The 27,790-nt window shown below is 40.4% G+C and overlaps 1 protein-coding gene across 7 annotated transcripts in view; it reads right to left on the reverse strand.

Annotated features, from left to right (window-relative positions):
• Positions 1-3,608: 3,608 nt before the first annotated feature.
• The window catches only part of RNF19A (ring finger protein 19A, RBR E3 ubiquitin protein ligase), a 96,865-nt gene continuing 72,683 nt past the window's right edge, over positions 3,609-27,790 (reverse strand). For all 7 annotated transcript variants that reach the window (XM_050940819.1, XM_050940813.1, XM_050940815.1 and 4 more), the window contains exons 4-11: positions 27,115-27,323; positions 24,984-25,128; positions 24,035-24,197; positions 13,143-13,257; positions 10,037-10,198; positions 8,335-8,548; positions 5,226-5,369; positions 3,609-4,766 (exon numbers count right to left, since the gene is read on the reverse strand). In XM_050940819.1, coding sequence (XP_050796776.1) covers positions 4,085-4,766; positions 5,226-5,369; positions 8,335-8,548; positions 10,037-10,198; positions 13,143-13,257; positions 24,035-24,197; positions 24,984-25,128; positions 27,115-27,323 — 1,834 coding nt within the window. In that variant the 3' untranslated portion in view covers positions 3,609-4,084. The remainder of the gene's footprint in view (positions 4,767-5,225; positions 5,370-8,334; positions 8,549-10,036; positions 10,199-13,142; positions 13,258-24,034; positions 24,198-24,983; positions 25,129-27,114; positions 27,324-27,790) is intronic.

Consider the following 27,790-nt stretch of genomic DNA (forward strand, 5'->3'; position numbering starts at 1 on the left):
GAGACAAAATCAGAAAGGGAAAGGCATAAAATGAGTTACACCTGGCAAGGGACATAAACAGCAATAAAAATAGGAATGGGGAGGGGTTTTGTGGAGGAGGTAGCACTGCAAATTTGATCATATAGCCAGAGTTTATGATGTTCAGTGCCCAATTGTCCATTATCGCACTCCACATGTCAAGAAAAAGAGTGCTAGACAACCCCTGAATGGGGTATTGAGATTGTGGTGTGTTGGGCTCAGTGATTCACAGCTCTCAAAACTCACATCAAAAATACCATCAGGCTGGAGGCTGGGACTCAGATGTCAATGCTGATGCGGTCATAGGGAAGCGGGATTTTTTAATCCTTGATTTTTATGCAGCAGTTCATAGGGTCTCTGATGGTAGAAGTATTGAGGCCCTATACTGGTTGATTGTCTGTGGACCTTACTCTTGGGGCAGGTGTGTATATACCCAAGCAACAAAGGGTAGCCCTAGAGTCTGTGGGAGACTGTTGGTAAATTCCTCAAACTTAGCATAATTCAAGAAATCATATTTAGCCAGTAGCACTTGATAATTGCTCTCCTAAAGACTGGAGGATGAGAAAACCATTCTCCTCAGCAGGTCTAAGCGTTTACCCTCCTTGTCCACAGGAGTTGATCTGTGATGATGTTGCCTGGACTTTTCCAAGGCAGCCTGAACCACCAAGAAGTTGGGCATTGGGTAAGAGAATAAGAACTCTGAACCCTTAGCTGGTACATAGTAGCATCTTTCTGCCTCCAAATATTTCCCCCTCTCATTGAGTGAATCCGTACTCTAGTTTAATTTATTTAACACTCACAAGAAAGTTACCTGTTTAAGCATATAAATTACTTCAGCCTGGCATAAATGCAGGAAATATTTGCTACTGCAGGGGGGGAACAAATACAACGATCATAATGAAAAAAATGTTTATCTGTAACCACTAACTAGTCTTCTCAGGTGAGCATAAATTTTGCAGCTGATCCAATTAGAGGTGGTATTAATTTTTGCGCAACATTTCAAATGTTCCAATTCAGAAACATATTCAAACATGCATAGAACAAGTATTTTAATGGCTTAACCTTTATCTACTTGTAGGAAACACTGAAACAATATTCAAAAAGGGAAAAATTCCAGTGACAGTCACTGGAACAAGAGTTCAAGTAATGCCCAAAGCTTCCTAAAGGTACCATACTGAATTATTTTTTACTTATAAGCATCAATTAAAATGCTGATCCATCCTATATGTGTCCTTGCTATACAATTATCAATCCTCTAATATAGTGGACACTACTAGGAATTCAGTTTCCTTCCAATACACAGCTAAACTCCAATTGTAAAACAGCTCAGAGAACATGATCGATTCGGAGTTAATCTTAGAATAAATGAAAGCTAATAACAGATTTACATTCTTTGTTAAATGCAACAAGAAACTCCTGCCTCAAAAAGATTGACTAAAGACAGCCATGTGGTTTTTGCACTTGAATTCATGACCGTGATGTAGAGATTTCATAATAGTTCTGAAAATAACTTCCAAGATATGCATATTAACTTCATATTTAGATGAACATCGACAGCTTCACTTCAGTCAATTTATTATAGTTCAGTAAATCTTGATGTTCACCAAAATAAGAAGTTATTATTCAGTACCAATGTACTTAGTTTTAAACTCACTCAAAATGAGGCACAAATAAAAGCAGTAATGAAAGAAAAAGAAGAGGGACAAGACCAATAACATAGAACAGATATAGAAAAATAAAGTTAACCATTTTATTTAATATAATCTACAAGTATAAAAGACAATTTACTTCCAATTACTTTGGTGAGAACATCATCGTTATAACTCTAACTCTTGTGGTTTGTTATTACCAGAATCCCTTGAAGAAAATTACTGCTAATGTATAGTTTGGGAATGGGATGGACACATTTATTCCCTTTGTTGGATGACAATACAGATTCAGTTTCTCACTATATCATTGATCATCTGTACTCCAACAGACTACGGGAAAAGACCTAATGAATGTGCTCGTCAGCCAATCAGAAACCTGGTTATCCATAAACATCATCATAAGTACAGTAAACTTCAACAAACTGCTTTCTGAGTGGCTCATAGGGTTTTGTTTCAGGTGGACGAGGAAGGAGCATGTGTTGTTTAATTTTCTAAGGGAAAAATGGTAAGTGATCAGCAATCAGAATGGCTAGCTGTCGGCCCATTTGTGTACGTTGGAAAAATTGTTTGACAGGAACGTATGCTATTATATTTCTGTCCTCTGAGTAAATTTACTTTCCTGCCTACTGAAGTGGCAATGCAGATTACTACTTTGGCAGGTAAGAAGAAGAAAAAAGCAAGGCCACCTTGCAATAGTATGAAAAAATACTTTGGGTGCCAGAAACCTTCAACTCCCATCAAAGCTATACCTAAAAAAATGAGTATGAATAAAGGCAATGGGAAAGGAGAGTGCACCACTCCTTGTAGAAAAGAGCCTCAATGAACAGTCACATTCTTATAAGGCCACTTGTGCACTAAACAAAGGACAACTAAAAAGTTATTATGTAGACGTTTATTTCAGGTATGCAGTTTACACGCATATTATTGAGCAAAATTGAATTGCAAATATACAAATACCATAACAAGCATTACCAAATAACAGAACTGGCACTAGTGTTCTAAGCATGTTAATGAAGTCGGTGGGGATAAGTCATGGAAGAGGACTGCAGCCCATGGCATTTTTCTTTTTACCATACCAAACTTTTGGTAGCACCATAATGGCAATACTTCCAAAGAACACAAGACAGAACATTGTTAACTGTTGTTCTGATAGCCACAATTTTTTTTTCAGTTTAATGAATTATGCAACAAAAATTGTAATAGTGCAGGCGCTTTTGCCAACTTCAGCTTGTGTTTAGTTGTGTATCTTCCATAAGCAAATGAAAAAAGAAAAGCCAGTCAGATTTGGAACCCATCTTTTGTACTTGTGCAAGCTCTGCACTGTGCTTTAATTCTGTGACTGAAGATGTTCATGTGTTTTGCAAACAGATGTCATGTAAGAGTTATCCACTAAAGCCTGAGTGAGTCTTTGGTAGGCTAATACTTCATTATTATTATACACATTATCTACCACAGTCATTTTATTTTCTAGAAAGTTTTCCTTATAGTCCAAGGTGGCCAAAGAGGACATTCTGGAAAACATTACAGTAAAATCCTCAAACGACCAGGCACTTAAAACCCAGTCTATCCAAAGGCACCAAGAATCAAAGGGGCACTGTTCTTCCATTAATGAAAGGTGACTGTATCTGCTTCTCTGCAATATTTATAAATCAATGGATTCTTACTTTACAGTTTTTATACACTATATGTAGCCATATCTGATGCATATATAATTGAATTACCTGGACTGTTCTTCATAAGGAAATGTCACCTTTCTACCACATATTAAGTTCCAATTTTCTTTATTTCAGAATTATGCAAAATGCCATAACCTTGCTCAAGGTGTACAAGTATACAAGCACTTCTGAAACAGGCTGCATCCAGCTCTGAATGTGTGATTCATTCTAAATGCAAACATTCGAAATTTGTGTCCAGTTATGAGGCAAAATGGTCAGTACAAAGATTTATCATCACTCAGGTCTCTGCGACACTCATTTCCCCTAACTAGTGTTCACCCTAGAATGGTTTCATTAGTTACTACTGCTGATCTATCACCCACTTATCCCAAGCCCCACATTTTTCAAGTGAACAGTATAGGACAGATTATTCAATTTAGCATTTAACATATTATGAATGAGCCAATTGTTTATCTGACTACACAAGTATATACTTTCAAGCAAAGTTGTGGCAACAATACAAAACAAGATCATATTGTCCTGTTGTAATGCACTTTGTTAAAGCCTTCATATACTTCATACAGGTCTGTAACAAGATCCACATGAAGCATTCTGCCTTACTAGACAGGCATATATAAAATGTAATTGCATCAAAACCTTGCTTCTGCTGGCCACTTGAAACTTACAGAAGTCACATGTAGTTCAACCAGCTTTCAGACAGGGTTCTTTAGTGGTAAATCTATTTTTGCAGCACTTGTAGGTCTAAATTTCAGTCTGAATTGCAGTGTTTAATTCCACAGCATGCTGTGAAAGGTTGTTATTTGTTTCTTTCAGTGTTTCGCCAAGACCTACACCTACATTAGTTGAAGTTCCATTATTAACACATTCTTCAGCAATATAACTCAGCTGTGGAACTTCAGTGCTTGGGGCAAGCACAGGAATTGCACTCTGGTGTGGAGAGTTTTCCAAACGGTCATTTTCTACCTCAGGGAGGACACTAACTGTAGTAAAGCGAGAATGATAATCATTGGAACCATGGCTACATGAAGTTTTCATACTTTCCATATCAGAGCAACTAAACTCAGAAAAATGACTTGAGTGGGAATCTGCTACAGATGGGATACTGTCACTTAGAGAGGGAGAGTCAAATTCACTGGAGTTTGTGCTTTGTTGCTCCAACAACTGAGCATCCATGTCCTCTCTGGTCTCATTTATCTTCATGCTACTCTTTTTTCTCAGTTTACCTTTACATTTTTTTCCTGCTGTCGTTTCTTTGGACCACTTGGTGGCACTAGATTTACTTTCTGGCAAGCAGACCGATGAACAACCAGCATTACCACGACCTGGAGCACTGCCATCATCAACACTACTGCTTCCACTATTGTGTCTGAATTTAGCTGGCTTCGATTCAATATCAACTTGCACTTCCATACTGTTGCCTTCCCTAGAACATGAAATAAATGGTCAAAGCATCCATCTTTAAGACAACTTACAAACAATTTCATCCTCAAAGCAAAACATGCCCTTGCCTGTTTTCTATGTGTATGACAAGAAATCGCAATATTCAAGGTTAAACAAATCATTTTATACATTTTAAAGGTTTTTTTTTAATCAAAATGAATTAAATGGAAACGAAATCTGGGAGAAAACTATTTACTGTGCTACCATGACAGTATTCCCATTGGAAACTTAGTCACCCAATTATTTATCATTAGCTTGGCAGCAACCAACACTTGCATATTGTAAACTGTGGTGTGTAGGATGCATATATATGCATAATTCTGAAGGTAAATCTTGCAGATGGAATCCCTTATCAAGATAAGTCATTTGGCCTAGTACACTGGCAATATCCTTTATCAACTAGATTCATGAATCTTCTCTGTTTTCATCATATTGTTCTTACCTGTCTAATGGGATGTAGGAATTCAGAATGGATCCTGCCATTGCTTTGGTACTGGCATTGTCACTAACTGTTCCCAAGCTAACTGTGCCAGATTCTCCACTCAGACTGTATCGTTCTTTCTGCACATCTGCTTGAACTTCCAGCCTTAGAGAGATTTGAACAAATAAGAAAATTTCAAAAGTTACCTTCATAATATTTGCAAAAAGAACAGGAGAATTGTGGCACCTTAGAGACTAACAAATTGATTTGAGCACAAGCTTTTGTGGGCTGCAGCCCACTTCATCGGATGCCTAGAATGGAATATATAGTGAGGATATATATATATACATACAGAGAACATGAAAAGGTGGGAGTTGCCCAACCAACTCTAAGAGGCTAATTAAGATGAACTGTTGTCAGCAAAAAAACTTTTGTAGTGATAATCAAGACAGCCCATTTAAGACAGTTTGCCAAGCAGCTGTGAGGATACTTAACATGGGGAAATAGATTCAATGTGTGTAATGGCTCAGCCCTTCCCAGTCTCTATTTAAGCCTAAGCTGATTGTATCTAGTTTGCATATCAATTCAAGTTCAGCAGTTTCTCGTTGGAGTCTGTTTTTGAAGCTTTTCTGTTGCAAAATTGCCACCTTTAAATCTGTTACTGAATGGCCAGAGAGGTTGAAGTGTTCTCCTACTGGCTTCTGAATGTTATGATTCCTGATGTCAGATTTGTGTCCATTCATAATATTATTACCATAATTGATATACCAGGCTTAAGAGTCAGTGTCTCATCTTGTAAAGTTATCCACTATGTGATATCAAGAACAGATGATGAGTGTCTCCCCAACACTGAAAGATACCTATTTACTGAAATGGTCACTTCTCTTTTGCTCCATCAGTCACAAATGCTGTCTCTTCAATTCAGGAAAATGAGACTCATCGTAAACTAAAAATGAACTGCCTACCAAAAGAAAATGTTGCAGGCCAAGCAGGAAAACTGAGCATTATGAGAGACTTCCAGACTAAGGTACGATCCTTTTGCAGACTCTTCCACCATCTAGTAACCAAGAAATAACCACCACAAATTAAGAAGTGCAAAGAACATTTCTGTCTGCCAAAATCTAACTTCAGGCCATTACATTTCCCATGTTCCTCCTGCAATAGTAGAAGATATTGCCAATCAAGGAATGCTTTCTGTGATAGTGATACTATGTATGAACCATCGGATGAGAATTACAGAAACCAGACCATCCAAATTCAGGTGTGAGCAGGTATGTAAAGAAAAAAATCAGTTTAAAATACAATTGAGATTTTAACTATTGTCTACCCCTAAATTCTGACAATGAACTGGAAGCAGAGAGAGATTTGTTATTTTTTCTTTCTAAAAAGCACTTCTCTTCACTGTAACGGAAAAGATCATCGTACAAGGCCAAGTACCTCTGCTTGAAACCTTTTCTCTCTAGAATGTATACAGTGTCAAAACATGGATTTCTATCCTGTCCTTACCAATTCAACATTTCCTGAATATCTGAATTGTTTAAACCAAAAAATGGTTTTAAAGAAACAAGGTGAGCTCCACCCTCACTGCTAGGTTTTGACAATTCTCCCAAGAGACGTTCTACTGTCTCTGGGGCGGAGAATGGAGCATGGCCAACAAAGCAGCTAAGTGCTTCAGATTACTCAGAAGTGATTCCTCTGGAGTTAAATAGTGGCATTTTGGGCCTCAGATGAAGTCTCCAGACTCCTTCTTGGCAAAAGGAGGGTAACTGTGATGTGAGGACATAATGGTAAGGGCATCTGGGATCCAGTATGAAGGTGAAACAGCCAATGATTATATAATAGCATCACATTGTTATCAGTAAAAGAAAAGTTTTTGTTTTCTTATACAGACACATGGAGATTATGTCTGTATAAGAAAGGTGTATGTGAAGGTAGAGTGGGCACTATAATATCATTAATGCTACATATTTGGGGTGATTATAGTACTTAAAAATGGCAAAGCCATGACCCTTCATATTTGGAGTCTGGGAAACTTTCTATTGACTTTGGTGTGTGTAAATATGGTCCATAATGAACAATAATTAGATTAAACGTTAAGAATTTGTTTTATAACCTGGGTTACAAACAACTAGATTGCTGGAAGATAATACTGCATCTTGGATTGCTTCAGTATATGGAATTTATCTTCCTGTGTAAGGAAAAGATTTCACAATCCACTTGTGATTTCAGAACCCAAGATGGTAAGCTACATAACACAGAAGTTCACTATAGCTGCCATTTCCACATTCAGTCCTGTCAGAAAAATCTTCTCAATCTCACCCTTTCATTCACACACTAAAACTAGTTTGACTTAAAACAATGTGTTGGTGTCATTTACTCCTTACTGAAGTCCACTGTTCAGTTTTTCTGCCTTTTTTAAAAAGAGACTTAATTCTGAAGAGTAGGTGGCAGGTATCTTCAGTATTGCTGTTCATTAATGCTTTGTTAAGCAGTGATAGCTCTGACAACAGATTGTCTGCAGCATGGATATTACACAAATCCCTCTGATTCCACTGAGACTTTGCATATTAACATTTAAATGATTAAGTGAACAAAGTGTTAATGCAAAATATTCTTGCTATATAAAATATTGGTAAAATAAATTGCATCACAGTGCTCGTTATTCATTAGTGTATCGTGTCCCATGATGTGCTATGTACTTCACAGAGAACAGGAGTAGTCCCTGGGCCCCAGAGCACTTACAATGAGGTGAGGACAAATACAACTGTGCAGTTACTCAGTTTAGGCATGTGCACATTATTCTTATTTTGAATGGATACTTAAAATACTCATCATAAAATGAGACAGATGCTGATAAGTTTTTCACTGAGTATTTTAAATGTGGGTTAGTGCACAAATTATAGTCAGTGGACTCACCTGTCAAGGAACAGACATATTAAGGATATTTAAAATTGTGACATCATGGTTACAGATAGATTATGAGAAACTACAATTAATTAACTTTACTCCAGCTTATTTTAAACATGAAATGATTTGAATATCAAGACGAGTCACACTCCTCCCCCTCCCCCACATACTCTTCCCTCAGATTTAAAGCTAGATACAGAACAGCAGAAACCGTGCGTCTTACCTGTTAAAACAGCTGACCATTGCACTTCCTGACAGACTCCCTGTTATACTAGCTCCAGCTAGTGCCATGGTGCTAGCAGTTTCACTCAGGTTGTCCCGAATGGCTCCTATTCTATCCATGTGGCTACCACTTGCACTCAGGCTTCCAGTCAATCCTCCAACACTTCCTTCTCCTATACTAGGGTTATGACGTGCCTCTGCTACTGAAGTGGTATCTAGACAAAAATGTAACAGAGTTAAAACTTTCTATTTCCTTTCAATTTCAAGCGTCTTAAATGTGGATAAGAAAACTGCTTCTGGAATAACATCAGAAGGAACCAGAGAAAGAATCTAGACAATTTGTGAAAACACACTCTATTCACCATGTGAAGATTACAATACGAAGTAAAACAGGCTCTCAGCTGGGACTGCCAGAGTGGCTGTGGCTGAAACCACACATTTATTTGATAATTTGCTGAAAGGCTTTAAAATACCTGATGCTACATAGGAATGGTAACCTGAAGCCACCTTACGTGTAGGAACTCTCAGCAGGGAGTCTTGCTGTTTGATTAAAAAACAGATTTATAAAATTCCAGAAAGCAGCAGAATGACATCTGACAGGATTTGTTTTTTCCTCTTAGGCTATGTCTACATTATAGAACTTACAGCCGCACAGCTGTACCTCTTTAAGGTTTCCCATGTAGCTGCTCTTTAATGGCATAATTAAACTACCCTCAACGAGCAGCATTAGCTATGTTGGCAGAAAAGCCTCTCCTGCTGACATAGCGCTGTGCACACCAGCACTTTTGTCAGCGAAACTGATGTTGGTTGGGGTGTGTTTTTTCATACCCCTGACCAACAAAAGTTTTACTGACAAAAGAGGTAGTACAGACAAAGCCTTAGAGATGAAGAGATGAAAACTGACCGCATCCGTGAAGTAAATCATCTTATCTCGCTCCTTTCAGCCTGCGGGAGGACATACCCAGAAGTCGGCACTTGATTAGAACAAGTGAGAAGAGCTTTTTGCATCACTTCTTTGAATTTGCACTATGGAAACTAACTCTTCGAGAAGGGACACAAGCCTTTGTTCTCTCTCAACTGGGTCTAACACAAGCTATGGACTTGTGTCCAGTGATTACCAAGAGGCTCCATTCAAGTGTCCACTCACACAGATCAACGATCAGGGCCTAAGAAAATACAATGTGCTTGTTTTGACTAGAACTCTCATTGTTAAATTGTTATTTCTGAGGGAGCGGATGGTACAAAGGGAATGGTAATGCAATAGAATGCTTTTCACCTCTAAGTCACCCATTTGCATTCAGCTTAGATCAAGAGTGAGAAAGTGGTGACCCTCTGATGGCTCTTTGATGATCTTTTTCACTTCACGCACTATTAGAAGGCACTCAGGTATTACAGTGATGAGGGTTGTTTAACAACCTATATAGAACAGAACATAAGACATAAGTGTAGTGGGCTCAGTCCATGTCCCAGTAGGCAGGCAACTGTATTACAAAACACTCCATGGCATGGAAACAACTACCCTCACTGCTGAAGATGGGTCCTTTAATATGCAGTTTAGGTAAGGCAGCATGAGGCAACTTGCATTGTTGTTACCTGCATTGGAGCTCTTCTGCAAAGAAAGATCTTCAATTTCCTAGGCTTTCAAATGTGGCAACTATTACATAACACATTTACAGACAAAATAAAATACTGAATTCTCTTACCTACTGCTGCATTTGTTCCACCAACATTTATATCATTTTCATCATCAAATTCTATCCTGACACCCTTTCCATTGCCTGCAGACACCCCACAGCCTCCACTGCGACAGAGGGAGATCGGAACAACTCCATACACATAAGCCAACATAATAGGAACACCAATACCTACAAAGGAAAATATGAAGTTTTTCATTCAATATTATTTGCTTCAGCATCTTTTATAAAATTATCCCAGATTTTGTAACTATATTATTTAATAATACACAGTTATAATAAATCTATAGCAGAGGAGAAAGAAATTTAAGAAAACATTTGGTTTTCAGGTGAGATTTGAGAACAGATGGCAAATCACTAAGGTGGAGTGAAACTGGAAAACTGTTCCAGATAGCAAAAGAGGAGGGAACTGGAATGGTGTCAACTCACATGCCCTATTATAGCCTCGGCTGCAAGCACAAGGGGGATGCATGGCACGCATGTGGATCAATAGGCACTGCTATGAAAACCTTCCAACTCCAGCGCGTTGCATGCATGCGCACTGCCCATTTGGGATCACCATGCAAAAAGGTTCTCCTACCAATAATGGGAGACCAAGACAAGTATAGTACTGGACAAGTAGACATATATGCTATGCCCACTACAAATATATATTACACTTATTGGATTTAATAAGCTTTGCCAAAAAGGATTAAAACTTTTCTGACATGAAAGCATGGAACTATTTCAAAAATCTTTAAAACCACAAATGCCTACTACTGCCAATGTAATTAAAAGCTCGATCCTGCTCCTACTGAAGTCAGAGAAAGCTTTGCTACTGACTTCAATGGAGGTAAGATCAGCCATTAAGAAAATGTCATTGTGGGGTTTATGTATCTCAGTTTACCAATGAAAAGAGAAAACTGATGAGCAAAGCCAGTGAAAAGTGTAGTAAAAAGGCAGTCTGGGCTAGGCTGCACTCACACACACACAACATCATTTCCCACGCACTGTGGGAGCTAATCATTTGGCCCAGGCTCTCTAACACTATGCGCTAGACTGTTGTTCTGTTTTGCTGATGGAAGCCTGTGAAGTTGTAATAAAATGTCAGGCTGTGCCAGGCCAAACTGACCCAAATGGAGCAAACCAGCTGCAATACAGATTCAGTTCAGAGGCTCTTCAGTCTGCCCTAAAAGCAAGGTCAATAGGTTCCAATTACCTGGTGCAGCAGGCCCTAAGAGGCAACCAAAAGTAAAAGGAGTGGGGAAAAAGCCTGCACTTACCTCTGTGAAGGAGTAATAAAGAGCTGTAACGCATGAGTGAAGCCCAGGTCAATGGATGCCCATGTAAAAAAAACAAAACATTTTTTCCCCCTCCTAACTGCTAGCCCTGCAAACCTGTATTGGGATTGAGACACACACGGTTCTTTTTTCCCCTTTTACAGCCAAAGATACCATTGGCTGTATTAATTATCATTATTAATGTTTATTACAGTAGTGCCTAAGGGCCAGTCAAGACTGGGGCCCCATTGCGCTAGGCACTGCACAAAACACAATAGAGATAGTCCCTGTCCTGAAGAGTTTACAATCTAAACAGACAAGACAGGTACAGGATAGGGGGAAGGAGTAGAACATACAAACAGAGTAAATGTGATGTCAGCAAACAGCACTCCATGGTATTTTTTGTTTTGTTTGTTGGGTGGGCTTACTTAGGGGCATAGGCTATGTGGAAAGAGAAGGGAAGGGAAGTGAAATGGCCAGAGTAAGGGAGAAGATGGTAAGAGGACAGGTATGGAGTGAGGCTGGGGTGAAGAGACTGTGGCAGACGTAGGGGGAGGGTTGGAGCAGAAAGCCTATCAGCAAAAGGCAGAGGAAGTCCATACAGAACTGACAAGAGACGGTTCTGTCCAGAGGTTCCTGCTTTGGCTGCTTCTGCTCCTATGGCTGGTGTATCCAGCTGGCTCCTCTCTGCAGTTTCCCCTCCCTCAAACTGTGGGCTGGGAGAGTAATAAGGTAGCAGCCAGGTCCCAGCACCCACAGAATGTAAGGGGCGTCTGTCCTACACAGCTCTGGGTCAGGAACGTACTGATGGTGGCACCAGCTGCAACCCTACTGTTCTTCAATGCACACCTCAGTGACGCCTACAGAAAGGATATGAGAGAAGGAAAGAACGCAATTTGCCTCCCAAAGACCAAATTTGAGCTTGCAGTGTCAGATATTAAAGAATTATTTTAAAAATTTAAACATTTTCAAAATTCCAAATTGAGCAAATTTGCTCTGGAATCACTGACACATGTAAGAACCCCATGGTGCCATTTTTAGAGTACCTCTTTAAAACAGTTTTAAATTACCTTATATACTCGTTCATTAGCCCGTTCGTTTATAACCTGACCCCCCGCCCAAGATGGATAGGTAAAAATAGCAATAAAATGACCCTTTCATAAGCCGACCATGTATTTCAGGGGTTGGCAAATTTTGGCTCCTGGCCCGTTAGGGTAAGCCGCTAGCAGGCCTGGACGTTTTGCTTACCTGGAGTGTCTGCACGCATGGAGCCCCTCAGCTCCCTGTGGCCTTGGTTCGCAGTTCCCATTGGATGGGAATGGCGAACCACAGCCACAAGGAGCTGAGGGGCTCCATGCCTGCAGACACTCCAGGTATACAAAATGACAATGTATTAGATATTCAATTCAATGATTCCATAGAGTTTAAAAATCATCAAATTTTGGTGTAGACCTGTTTATAAGCCAAGCCTCACTCTCTGATGCATCTTTTTTTATGAAAAATATTCAGCTTATGAACAAGTATATATGGTATATTTTCTTTTTAAAGAAAAAAATGTGATGGTGAAAAACTGAGAATAGCTTCAATATGAAAATAATAAGATTAAAGAAGTGTTTTACAATTTTTCATTTAGATACAGCATCTCTAAAGTCTAGACACTAAATTGCACTGGAGCAGAGACCACAATGTAATCTGGAGTAAGTCACAACATTTTTATCCCTCCATTTCCCCATCTGTAAAAATGGAGCTAATACCTCCTAATTCACTGAGTGTGATTTGTTAATGAGTGTCTATAAAGTCTTCTCAAATGCTTGGTTGCAAGGTACTACTCTCATGCAGTGGTGGTATTTACTTACCCACAGTTACTGCAGCTACAACTGGAGAAACTATTACAGACAAGGTTACACCACCTGCAATAGCCAAGTTTCGTTTGTGTTTCGAAATGTCTTTGCCTTCATATCGATTGTGAATCTTGAGGGAAGAAGAAAGAAGAGGGTTTCAGGATACATTGCACATACCAATGTAAATAGTCTTGGCTCTGTTCTGCTATACTGTTCTACTATGCAGTCTTGTGTGCTCTCAGCGAGAGACTATACATTATTAATTTAAATCCTTATATACTCCTTAAAAAGCTAGCCTCTCAAAGAGGGACATTAAATAATACATCTTTCTTAGTGATTTTACATTAATGTATACATCTTAAAAAAAGCAAGCATAAGTATTAGAAGGTCCTATAATCCCCATGTGTGACATTCCAAAGGGTACAATCCGGACGGATGAACAGCTGTGTCTCCTCAAGTCTCCAACCTGGGGTGCCTTTTACACTGCTTCCCTGTGAGAGCAACCACTTCTGGCCTGCCCACACACAGCTTCTAGCCTGTAAATCACTCCCAGCTATACTCTATGAGTGCTATAGTTAGCCACCAATGCAGCAGCAACAAATCTTATCCTTTAGGGGGGAGGGATAACTCAGTGGTTTGAGCATTAGCCTGCTAAACCCAGGGTTGAGAGTTCAATCCTTGAGGAGGCCACTTTGGGTCCACTTAGGGACCCAAAATCAGTACCTGGTCCTGCTAGTGAAGGCAGGGGGCTGGACTCGATGACCTTTTGGGGTCCCTTCCAGTTCTATGAAATAGGCATATCTCCATATATTACTATTATTTATATTATAGGTGATAGTCTATTTGATTTTGTTGATACTTGGCTGAGGCATCAGTTTGCCTTTTGTTTTTGAGGAACTGGTTTGTGCTGGCTTCTCTAAACTTGGAATATGTCTCAGTAACTTCATACAGTAAAATCTTCTAACCTGACACACAATTTTGCCACACATATTTTACAAGGACACTGATGATCAGCAAATTATGAGTGTTCAAATGATCTCTCACAAGGCATATTTTGTCCAAAATTTATCGTAGTTTTGTAAAAGGAGTGAACATACGGGTACAGACTGTCACATCCCCCTCCTTACAAAGCTGCAGGAGGGTTAGCCTCTGGATGACCCATGGGCAGTAGGTCAGGGCCCTCTTTCCCGGACAGGGCATCTATCACCATATTTTCTTTTCGGTTTATCTGCACAATTTCCATATCAAACTTTTACAGTATGAGGCTCCAGTGTAGAAGTTTGGAATTTGAGGTTTTAGCTCTGTTTAGCCAGATCAATAGTGAACGATCTCTTAAGACTTGAACTTTCTGCTCAAAAGGTAGGGCTTCAGTTGTTTAACTGCCCACACCATAGCATAACATTCCTTTTCTGTGACAGAATAGTTGGGGTCAACTTTTTACTTAAGGCAGCAATTGGGGGCTTCTTGTTATTCTCCTGTTTGCAGTAGCATTGCACCCAGACCAATGTCTGATGCATCTGTATAGTCTGATGCACCCATACACAGTTAAAACATTTTGTCAAAATTAGGGCTTGCTGGGACAGGCTTTGCAGACAAGATTTTCTTATTTTTTCAGGCATGCTTTTATCCCAAATGACTCTATTTGGCTGGGTCTTAGGACTTGGACTTAGGAGTGGGCGCTTGCTGGCCATGCCGCTCCCTCTCATTCACCGACTGTACCACCAGAGAACAAGGGTGAGGGTGAACATAGAGATACTCGTATCCCTTGGATGGTACCATATATTTCCTCTCCACCCCTCTGGCAGTAGGAAGAATAGATGCTGGGGACTGCCAGATCATATCGGCATTGGACTGGATGGTCCTAATGAAAGGCAGGCCGACACGTGTGGGTGCATCTGCTGATAAAATGTCAACCACAGGATCCTCCACTTCTGCCACCTCCTCCACCTGCAGGTTCATATTCTGTGCCACCCTGTGCAGGAGATCTTGGTGAGTCCGAAAATCTATCGGCGGGGGTCCAGAAGAGGACGTGCCTGCTACTGCCTCGTCAGGTGAGGAGGAAGAGGAAAGCCCAGGGACCAGTGGATCCTGGGGAAGTTCTGGCTGTGGAGGGTCCTGGTGAGGTCCTGGGTCTGGACTGGCGGAATAACAGCCACATCTGAATCTAATGGGGGAGGGTGGCTGACAGTGACCTCAGGCATCCGATGGTTGGAATGAGCAGACCGAGAGGCACCTGAGGGGGCACCTGGGGTTTGATGGTATGTCCAAGGCGTCCAGAAGGACCATTGTGGTGGTCCCTGATCAGGGTCTTGACCATCATATTGGCCTTGACTAGCACCCTCTACGTCATTGCCCTGGGTGTGGTAGCCGCTCCTCGCCTGGGACAAAGACGAATTGTGTCTTGAAGGCCAAGGAGGGGCTAAATGCCCATGTGACTCTGCACTGTCCCACGCTGTCAGCTCACGGGTTGGGGCTGGAGACCAGTGCCGGGATCTTCGGTGGTACTGCAATCGAGACTGGGACCGATGGTCGTAACGGCACCAGGGAGGCCGACTTAGATCTCGACGAGGATCTGCAGCATCTGGATCGGCTGCGAGGCGACCGGTGCCGGGATCGGTGCCAGGACCCGGATCGGTACCGACCGTACCGGGAGGGCGTGCGTGAAGCGGAACGGCACCGCAAGAACGATCAGCGCAGTGATGAAGAGTGGTGCTGGGACTGGGACCGTCGGCAGGATCGGGACCGCAACCTGAACCGGGATCGAGATTGGTGCCTATGTGGAGCTGGAATCGACAGTACTGAAGTCTGCGGCACTGGAGCTGACATCCTAGCAGGATAGTCCAGTCTGGGCTGTTGCTCCCATTGCGGCAGGGGCGGTGCCGGAGCAGCATGGGGTTTATGCTGCTTCTTAGGCTATGCAGACAGTGAACGATGCCGCGACTGTACCGGTGCTGGAGACGGCTGGTGCCGGGGTTCTTTGCCGGTGCCGGATCGCTCCGGTGCTGGAGGGGCGCTTCGGACCGAAGGCGTCTGTTCTCTGCGCAGTACCAAAGGCACCAGGCTAAGTGCCACTTCAATTAGGAGCTATTTTAAATGAAAGTCCCGCTCCTTCTTTGTTTGAGGCTTAAAAGCCTTGCAAATGCGGCACTTGTCAGGCTGATGGGATTCCCCCAGGGACTTCAGACAGGAGCCGTGGGGATCTCCTGTTGGCATCGGCTTGAGACACGCCGAGCAAGGTTTGAAGCCCGGTGACCTGGGCACGGGCCCTGGTACCGGGGCAGAGGGAAGGGGATGAACCCCAATCCCTCCAAGTACTATCTACACTACATATACACACAATTCTCTATTAGCTAAGTATAACTAAGTATAACTACAAAAACTACTGAACTATTCATAACTAAACACTATCTACAGAAGAATGAGTAAAGCTAGGGAGGTGGAGATCAGCTATGCTGCGCTCCACAGTTCCAACAACTGTCACGGGCGGTAAGAAGGAACTGAGGGGGCGATGGGTCGGCAAGGGCAGATATTCGGTGCCAGAACGGCGCCACTCCAGGGGGCGCCTCAGCCAACCCACCGAGTGTTGCTAGGGTAACAATCTTCTGACAAACATGCACGTGGCGCATACACACCTAATTGGAATCGATATGAGCAAGCACTCGAAGAAGAAAGATTGTTTTTGGTTCGGGGTACAGGCCAATTTAAAATGGCTTCAACTTTCAAAGAATATGGAGATATTTGACACTCCCCCTCACTCTCCCACAACCCAGTGTCCTAAACAAAGGACACTGGCTGCTTGAATTTTACATTAGAGGCTTTCATGGTTAGGCCTGCTTCCGTGAGTTTTGACAGCTCAATTCCCAAGTGTTCTTTTTGATCACCCCAAGTGTCACTAAACACTGCAATATCATCCACATATGCTCTTGCAAAGTTCTGTAAATCATTTAGCACTTTGTGGACCAGCCTCCAGAACATGGCCCCAGCATTAATTAAACCAAACAGTAACACTGAGAATTCAGAGTCTATATCAGTGATGAAAGCAAACTTTTTCTGTGCATCCTCATCCAAAGGGATATTCACTATGACTCATGCCAATACTCCTTTTAAGATTTCTAAATTTCACCCTATACACTTCAGGGGTTATTTGAAACTTTTGTAAAACAGATTCCTTAAATTAAGGATACATCACAGCTTCTTGAACTGGCAATTCATTAAATACATTCAAAAATTTGCCAGACAGTTATGCAACCAGTGTGGGGATTTTCTTGTCTCAAGAATCTTATGAATTTCACACAGATTTTCAAAAGTAGTGAAGAATTTCTCAGTGCAGTCTGTCTTTCTGTATGTAGGACACAGTCAGTCCCAGCCATGGATTCCTCGAGTTATGAGAGATGTTGGTGACTCTGGGATCTTCCCATGCTTTTCTATCAGCTCCAGATTATACTTCCTCTCCTTCTCCTCAGCTTCTTGTCTCAGCTCCCTGGCTTGCTTATGGGGTTCAGCTTCCTGTTCCTTCAGCTCCATGGCTATTCTATGGGCGGCTTCTTCAGCTCCCCATGCAGCAGGTGCTTCTTTCAGTCTCATCTCTGCTTTCCACATTTGGTACTACGTTCTCTCTCTTCTTCAGCTGCCTCCACTCTGACCAGCTCCAACTTTGTAATTGTTTCACTTTTGCTCATTTTTATACTTCACTATTTCCATTTCCCTTACCTGAAATAAGGAAACAGAAAACAACAAACTATCCCTCCTTGAACTGTCTCCAGCCACCACACTTGAGACTAACTTAAAATTGCTGTACCCATGCTTAAAATGTAAACTTCACTCAAAACAACAAGCTGTGCATATCCTCTGCTCCTTGCTGTGCCACTGAGGCATCCCCAGGGTACAGTCTGGACTGACAGACAGCAGTGTCCCCTCAATTCTCCAACCTGGGGTGCCTTTTACATTGCTTCGCTGTGAGAGCAACTACTCTTGGTTTGCCCACACACAGCCACTAGCATGTAAATCACTCCCAGCTATACTGTATGAGTGCTATAACCAGCCACTCATCAATTATACTACACGGCAACACAGCAAACTCCTGTCCCAGACTCCCCCCTACCAGAAATGTGTGTCTTCTACAGCCCAGCACCCTTCTGGACAACACAAGCTCACATAGAGTCCACCATTTCATTAATAGAAAATTATTACAGCTGTCAAGCAATTAAAATAATTAATTGCAATTAATTGTGTTATTAAACAATAAATACCATTTATTTAAATATTTTTGGATGTTTTCTACATTTTCAAATATATTGATTTCAATTACAACACAGAATACAAAGTGTACAGCATTCACTTTACATTTATTTTTATACGAATATTTACACCGTAAAAAACAAAAGAAATAGTATTTCAATTCAGCTAAGTACTGTAGTGCAATCTGTTTATCGTGAAAGTTGAATTTACAAATGTAGAATTATGTACAAAAACACCTTCATTCAAAAATAAAACAATGTAAAACTTTAGAGTCTATAAGTCCACTCAGTCCTATTTCTTGTTCAGCCAAACAAGTTTGTTTACATTTGCAGGAGATAATATTGCCTGCTTCCTGTTTGCAACGTCACCTGAAAGTGAGAACATGCATTCGCATGGCACTGTTGTAGCTGGCATCTCAAGATATTTACATGCCAGATGCGGTAAAGATTCATATGTACCTTCATGCTTCAACCACCATTCCAAAGGATGTGTCCATGCTCATGAAGGGTTCTGCTAAGGATCCAAAGCAGTGCAGATCCACAGATGTTCATTTTCCTCATCTGAGTCAGATACCACAAATAGAAGGTTGATTTTCTTTTTTGGTGATTCAGATTCTGTAGTTTCTGCATCGAAGTGTTGTCCTTATAAGGCTTCTGAAAGCATGCTCCACACCTCCTCCCTCTCAGATTTTGGAAGGCGCTTCAGATTCTTAAACCTTGGGTCTAGTGTTGTAGCTATCTTTAGAAATCTCACATTGGTACTTTCTTTGTGTTTTGTCAAATCTGCAGTGAAATTGTCCTTAAAATGAACAACATGCACTGGGTCATCACCCGAGACTGCTAAAACATGAAGTAAATGGCGGAATGCGGGTAAAACAGATCAGAAGACAAACAATTCTCCCCCTGAGTTCAGTTACAAATTTAATTAATGCATTATTTTAACGAGCATCATCAGCATAGAAGCATGTCTTCTGGAATGGTGGCCGAAGCATGAAGGGGCATATGAATGTTTAGCATAGCTGCTATGTAAAGACCTTGCAATGCCGGCTACAAAAGTGCCATGCAAATGTCTGTTCTTACTGTCAGGTGACAAAGTATGTAAGAAGCGAGCAGCATTACCGCTTGTAAATGTAAACAAAACTTGTTTGTCTCAGTGATTGGCTGAACAAGAAGTAGGACTGAGTGGACTTGTAGGCGCTAAAGTTTTACATTGTTTTGTTACGTAACTGCACTCAAAAACAAAATAATCTACATTTGTAAGTTGCACTTTCACGGCAGAGATTCCACTACAGTACTTGTATGAGCTGAACTGAAAAATACCATTTCTTTTATTTATCGTTTTACATACAAATATTTGTAACAAAAAATTATTATATAAAGTTAGCACTATACACTTTGTATTCAGTGTTGTAATTAAAAACAATATTTGAAAATGTAGAAAAACCCACAAATATTTAATAAATTTCAGCTGGTATTCTACTGTTTAACAGTGAGATTAAAATTGTGATTAATTTTTTTAATTTGTCATTAATTTTTTGAGTTAATCATGTGAGTTAACTGCGATTAATCGACAGTGCTAAAATTTATATGCACAAATCCTGTTATCCCAAATGAAGTTTCCCAAACAAACACACACTAGTTTAGATAAAATAATAAAACAAATTTATTAACTACAGAAAGGTAGTGATTAAAAGTAATGAGGCATAAAAGTCAGAATTGTTTACAATGAAATAAAAAGTAAAACACAACTAATACCTAACTTAACAAACTAAGTGAATTCAAAGCAAAAGGTCTCTTCTTACCACGTTACAGGAGTCTTACTGGCTGAATCTTTCAGCCAAGATCCCTACCCAGTCCAATGATTTTCCTTTGTCCTTCAAGTGTTGTTGATATCACAAGTAGAGATGAAAGGAGAGATGATCTGGGGCTTCTGTTCCCCATTCTTCATATTTTTCATAGAAAATCATCTCCAGCTGAGGTTTCTGAGACAAAGTCCATAGGACAGAAACTTCCAGCTTTTTTTTCCAGCCAACATGTAAAATCCTTGCTTACACCCTTTTTCCTGCCAAAGAATGGCCCCTTGATCAGGTGATATTCCATTTGATTTTGTTGATACGTGGCTGAGGCATCAGTTCGCCATTTGTCTTTGAGGAACATGTTTACAGAAGCAGGCACAAACTGGGAATATGCCTCAGTAATGTCATACAGTAGAATTTTATAACTTTACATACAATGCTGCTACACATTTTACCATGACAGTAGTGGTCAGCAAATGATGAGTTTTTCAATGGTATCTCACAAGGCATTCTTTGTATAAAATTATCATAGTCTTGTAAGAGGGGTGAACAGTCTGCTACACCATATATGCTTTGCCTTTAACATATATTATTTTTGTAGCTGCAATCAACTTAAAAAGGGAGGGATAAACCATTGCTTCTTCCTTTCAATCAACTTTATTAAATATTAAGCAATGACAATATCTTAAGTTAATAACTTGTTTTTCCATATAGTTTTAATAAAGTGGGACATGAGAAAGGGCTTCAGCAGCATAGCCTTTACCAAGGTTTGACTGAGGAGAAGGACAGAAATGTTTCCAGTGCCCTTTTCCCCACTTGAGATGAACTTGAGAGCAGGGGAATTTCAGCCCCTCCATGTGTCTTACTGCTCTAAACTATGATGAGTTTGCAGGGTCAAACCCCTTAACTATAGCCTGCCTCTATAGGACTTCAGAAATTTGCCAGGCCAAACCGCTTGTTTGCAGCAAATCTTACATGAATTTGCAAAGTCTTGGTGACCACTGTTCCACAATACTTGGCTAGTAAACCATCTCCATAGCTTTTATGGTCAGGAATTAGAGACTTGGACTCAGGCTATGTCTACATTACAGCACTTTTGTGCAGCTGCTCCGCTGTAGCACTTGTGGTGGAGATGCTCTAAGATGACAGGAGAGAGTTCTCCCTTTGGCTTAACTCCTGCCTCCACAAGAGACAGTAGTTATGTCAGTGGGAGAAGCTCTTTCACTGAAATAGTGCTGTCCACACCAGTGCTTAGATTGGTATAACTTACATTGCTCTGAAGTGTAGATTACTCACATCCCTGAGCCAAGTAAGTTAGACTGAAGTAACCTGTAGTGTAGACAAGGTCATAGATTTTAAGGTCAGAAGGGACCATCATGATCATCCAGTCTGACCTCCTGCACATTGTAGGCCACAGAACCCCACGCACCCACTCCTGTGATAGACCCATAACCTTTGGTCAATTACTGAAGCCCTCAAATAATGATTTGAGGCCTTCAAGTTACAGACAATCCACTATTTACACTAGTTTAAACCAGCAACTGACCCTACCCCATGCTGCAGAGGAAGGTGAACACCTCCCAGAGTCTCTGCCAATCTGACTCAGGAGAAAATTTCTTCCCGACCCCAAATATGGCGATCAGTTACCCCCTGTACATGTGGGCAAGACCCAGCAGCCAGATACTTGGAAAGAATTCTCTGTAGTAACTCAGAGCCCTCCCCGTCCAGTGTCCCATCACTGGCTGTTGGAAATATTTGCTGCTAGAAGTCTCAGATCAGCTACATGCCATTCTAGGGAGTCCCATCATACCATGCCCTCAATAAACTTATCAAGCTCAGTCTTGAAGCCAGTTAGGTACTTCGCCTCCACTGCTCCCCTCAGAAGGCTGTTCCAGAACTCTAACCTCTGATAGTTAGAAACCTTCATCTAATTTGAAGCTAAAACATGTTGATCACCAGTTTATATCCATTTGTTCTTGTGCCCACATTGATGCTTAATTTAAATAACTCCTCCTCCCTCCAGGGTGTTTATCCTTCTGATGTATTTTTAGAGAGCAATCATATCTCCTAAAGCCTTCTTTTGGTTAGGCTAAACAAGCCAAGCTCTTAGAGCATAAGAGCATAAGAACGGCCGTACTGGGTCAGACCAAAGGTCCATCTAGCCCAGTATCTGTCTACCAACAGTGGCCAATGCCAGGTGCCCCAGAGGGAGGGAACCTAACAGGCAATGATCAAGTGATCTCTCTCCTGCCATCCATCTCCACCCTCTGACAAACAGAGGCTAGAGACACCATTCCTTACCCATCCTGGCTAATAGCCATTTATGCACTTAACCACCATGAATTTATCCAGTTCTCTTTTAAATGCTTGAAGTTTTTTCTCATAAGGTAGGCTTTCCATTCCTCAGATCATCCTATTAGCCCTTCTCTACACCTGTTCCAATTTGAATTCATCTTTCTTAAACATAGGGGAGACAGTTTTCCAGATGAGGGCTCACTAGTCCTTTGTATAATGATACTAAACACTTCCCTATCTCTCTTGGAAATGAGCCGTCCCTTTTTTGACATTACTCAAGGTTAGGCTGTGATGTAAAGGGACAATACTTCTCTACCTCACAGGGCTGTTGTGAAGGTCAATTCATTTATATATGTGTGGTGCTTAGGTGATATGGGTTTACAAGAACACAGATATAGAGGGAAGAGCTATTAGTAATTTGTATGGAAATTCAACAATAGCCATTGTTCTTCTCTTATGCCAGGGCCCAGCAAGTGGGCTAAAACATGAGGGAATAGTGTGGATTATTTTTGAAAGCAACTGCAGTGGAAAGTGACATAAATTACTGTAGAGAAAGGACTAAAAAAGGAGGGGCCTGGCAGAGATGAATCTCCACAACTCCAGACCAGCACTGGAACCTGGGCAGAGGCAAAGGAAAGGAATGACAATTTCTTGGAGAACCAAGAGCAGACTGGCAGATGCAAGCATGGACCAGTCAATGGCACCATGAGTTCAAGTTGATAAAACAACATAAAATAACCTGAGGATTTAAGTAGTTCAGGATAGCGTAACTCAAGTGAAAGATCTGGCATCTTAACACTTCCATAAACAGCATTTCAAAGGTCTTTGGATAAGTTACTTTGTGACTCTGAATTACAAAACTAGGAAAAGATAAAATTATTCTTGTGTATTTATTCTATCTGCTATTCGTTATTTGCTTTGCACTAGTAGCCCTAGTAGTAGTCCTTATTGCTAGAGGAAAGATATAAACTACTTATTGGTTAATGTGTTAATTCCTTGTCTATTCCCACATTAACAAAAACACTGAGTTTAGCTGTGGGTAGTTGCACTTGGTGATCAGTAAACATATATACCCTAGTAACTTAATGAATTTATAAGCCATTAAATACAAACACAGAAATGTGCAGGCATACGCATATGTATATAGCAGGATTTTCAACTAATGTGTCAATGACTTCTTTTTTGCTCAGGATCCAGAGGGAAAAGCGAGGAAGTTTTTTTTTTTAAACCACCTTTTCCTCCGTATTGTCCAGGTCTAAGTAGGATTAGGGAGATTGGAAACTCAGGACTTTTAAAAATCAGGTCACTTATTTAGGTGCCTAAGTAAGGATTTATGGGCCTAATTATAGGAATCAATTTTAAAATATTTTGGGCTGTGTGTCTGCAAATGGAAGAGCCACATTTTGAAAAACATGGCCCCGCACAAATAAAATGAGGATGCTAACCATTTTCCAAGTTATGTCTGAACCTATTTGGGAAGGAATGGTGGACAGAGCCAATTGAAAGTACACCAGTGTACATGTTCAAGAGTGCTGTATTTTAAAACCAGAAGCAAGGTAAGCAGCACAGTGCACTTTACCTTACGCCCCACATACACAGGGATTCCAATAATCATAGCAGGAATAGCAATGCCAGCTATTAAAGCAATTCCTACAGGAGCTCCAACAAGCGTTCCCAGTTGCCACAGTATTTTCTTCTTACGGCTCCATGGTTTCTTCCCCCAAAACGTACAACCTGATGGGCTAATAGAAACAAACTGTAAACACACACATACAACTGCTTAGAAATGAGCCAATGATAAGTTACTTTAAGACATGACAATATCTAATAAAATTCATGTTACACAGATGGCGACTGAGTGTCTAAAAACTACTTCTTTAGACCTTTCAGATGCTCCAATGTCCTTTGAAAGGTACTATGAGTCATATCACATAACGTCTTGTACTGCTCAGTGCTAACACAAGTTATTACTTTTACATGGAAACGATAACTTCCAGTTATATCAACTTAACACTCAAAATAAATGGTCAGCACTAGAATTGCAGTAAAAGTAGCTATTGTGAACATCTACACCATTTCATTTTGTCACACTAAATACGTGCTGCATCCATCTTTCTGAGCTTGAAACTAAGTGAGAGAACATTTGATTTTTGTTTTCTGAAATAAGATGAACAAAGTGACTATCTTAAGCACCTACATGACAAAAAAAATTATTCCATTTCTCATACCTAAACACTAGAGGCTTAATTCTCTATTCTGTTGAGACACAAGATGGCTTTTGGTTGACTGGACAACTTGGCCCTAGATATTTTAGCACAGAACATTTATTCATCCAAGCAGAACTTTAAATCAGTCTGCACTAGTATAACACTCCAGTCACTCCTGAAGTTAAACAAGAAGTCAAAACAGGGAAAAGCAAAGTAATGTAAAAATCAGGAAACAGGATGTAAGTAAAATACTGAATGTATAAAATGAGAAAATATTTGTCTCAGATAATCTATAGCTATAACTATTTTTCCTAAACATACCTTAAATAATGTAAATCCGAGATCTCCTTCATGCATAGCCAACAGAATTCACAACCACACACAGCACAAGTCATGTGGTTGCAGCTTCCATCATTCATTTTTATTATGTAAGCAGCACAACGTGGGCATGGCTTTATATCATCAGCTGTTTAAAATGAAACATGAAGATCATACTTTTTCTATGAAAAAGTGAAATTTACCTAAACGCAGACAAGAAATACTTATGATATTTGACTGATCACAGTAGTTCTGACGCAGACATACCTAAATCTTTGTTATAAATATGCTTTAATAAATCCTTAATTGCAGGTGGCTTTTGGTCATGATCATTACAAACCATCAATAAAGTAGAATTAATCACAACAAATTAAAATATAGAAAAATATATCACATTTAGATAGATCAATAGCTTCACACACACAAAAAGATTTTCAAAGTCAATAAAATGTAAGTTAGATATTAAACAAGCACATGAATAAACATGAGTGATGACAGGCAGTCTTTGCATATAATTCGCATTTTTCATACAACCCTTATTTCTTCTTCATACTTAATATGCATTTCACCTTAAATATTCCATATCTTTTGTTCTCTTTTTCACTCCTCTGCTCTTGACTCCACTCCATGGCCTCCCCTTAATGCTCTTGCTCCCCAAAGCAGATACATTTATATTTGTTACATAAACAGACAAATCAGAATCTGTCTAATGCTCCTAATTGAGCTTAATACTGAAAATATCACTAAGGGTTTATTTCTGTCACTGACAAGTATAAAAATGAAAGTTCCCCAAATGGTAACCTTAATGATAGGAAAGACAAGATATGGCATACTGACAATACTCTTTCTGTTGCGATTTCTGGACTATTTCCCAGATTGTTACGCTGATTCAGAATTACAGAACAAACAATTCACTCACCATAACAACATAAATCACCCCTGTGTAGCAATATTAGTTATGTAAAGCACGCCCCATTGGTTAGCTGGTCCAAAATAACTGCTCATGCAGAAGAAAGGCGTAGTACAGTAGGCTTTTGGTGGAGAAAATGGGGCAGTGGAAAACTCCTGCAGATTCCATCTGCTGGAGACATGCCTAGCAAGGGAGAGTCTGGAGTAGGTGTTAAGTCAGCAGAACCAGCTCCTACACCCACAGACCACGGTGCACAGGAAGCGGGAATGATGAGAGTATGGTGCATGCTGCCAATTCCCAACTGGCATGTAATCTCTAGGGGACCAGATGCAAACTGTACAAGTTAGAGCTGCTCCTAGGCTAGGATTAGGTCAGAGAATCAGGGAGATATAACGGGACACAGAACACAATCTTTCCCCTCATATGTCTAATTAGTTCAGTCAGAGAGAAAAGAGTCAGTTGGGCAGAGAGAAACGAGCAAGAGTTTCGTTTGACAAAGCTTGTGTCAGACAAAACAGGTAACTCTTGGCAATACCACAACATTGCTCTACTGATTATTCAAACCTTCCTTTTACTCAGTAACAGTTGCAATAGACTTAATTTTCACATATCTGAGTTATTTAATTTCTGGCTGGCCAATGTAGAAGCACTTAACTGACGAGCAGAAATTACCTTGATATATCCCTCACGTGGAGTAACAGTTTATGCATTCTTATATGGGTGCGGGTATCGGTAAATCAATAATCATTTTGCTTTTTCAGATCTATTTATACCAGTATTATAAACTGTGTCAAAATTCCACCCACAGGGGAAAAAAAATGTGTTTCAGCTGTGGAAGCTATACAATTGGGAAGAGAGTGGTTCCAGTCAACCAGCAGTACTTCAAGAATGCTTGACTTCAAGTTCATTGCATTTTTAAACTATGAAACAACTCAAGATTTAAAAATCCTAAAAAGGTTTGTAACAATTGAAGCCATCAGCACTACACCCTCATGATTTTACCACTACTGAAAACCAAAAATTTCCCATATTAGAAAAACTCAGCACTTTTTTTTTTCATTTAATCTAAAGTTGTATTAATGTTTTACGGTTCTGAAACTGGTACAAAAAAAGAAAGAATCAGGGTTGGAGCTAATTAAGTCATCACATATTTCTTTCTTTGGTAATATTAATCATGTAATTGTACTAGTAAGACATTCTACAGAGACACACGATCATAAATACCTGCTGCTCCAGACTCCTGGCTATAACTAATAGATGAAGAACGAATTGTTCTCAGGCGCAGACTATGGGCTCTTTCCTGGCGAGCAGCATCACAGGTCTGGTTTGGATGCCAAATCTGTTTACAGTGGTAGCAGAACTCAGTACCGCAGCCTTCACGCCCACAGGTAAGTTTGGGACAGCTGGCACAGCCAAAAGCAATCACAGCATATCTTAAATGATCAAAAGGGGGTGGGAGAAAGATTTTTGTTAATACGAAAATAATATCTATAGACAAGCTAGCAGGGCAACAGCAGAAGCAGCTTAAGCATGTACTGTTGTACTAGGGAAGAATAGGGCCCCTAGCTAAGGTCACCCCACCCACCTCCTCAGATCCAAAACTGTGCAGAGCAGACATCTCCAGGGGCATGAGGACAGATGCAGAGTTTGGGGGAAAACTGCAGGGAGGAGCTAGCCAGAAACTAAAGTTGGCAGAACTCTTGTAGGAGCAGTTTAAGCAAGGACAGATAAGCACTGAAATTATTTTTCTACAGCTTTGCCTGGACTCTCTCAGCTCTGCCCCCCAAAAACAATCATAGCGCTAACATTATGTTTTCTACCATCACACTAAGCACTTTGCTTGTAGGTTAGAGCTCCTTCCCCTACCCTTTGTATTATCTATTGACAGTGTAAGCTCTTT

Source organism: Gopherus flavomarginatus, chromosome 2 (assembly GCF_025201925.1).
Source record: "Gopherus flavomarginatus isolate rGopFla2 chromosome 2, rGopFla2.mat.asm, whole genome shotgun sequence".
In the NCBI taxonomy this organism is placed as follows: Eukaryota; Metazoa; Chordata; order Testudines; family Testudinidae; genus Gopherus; species Gopherus flavomarginatus.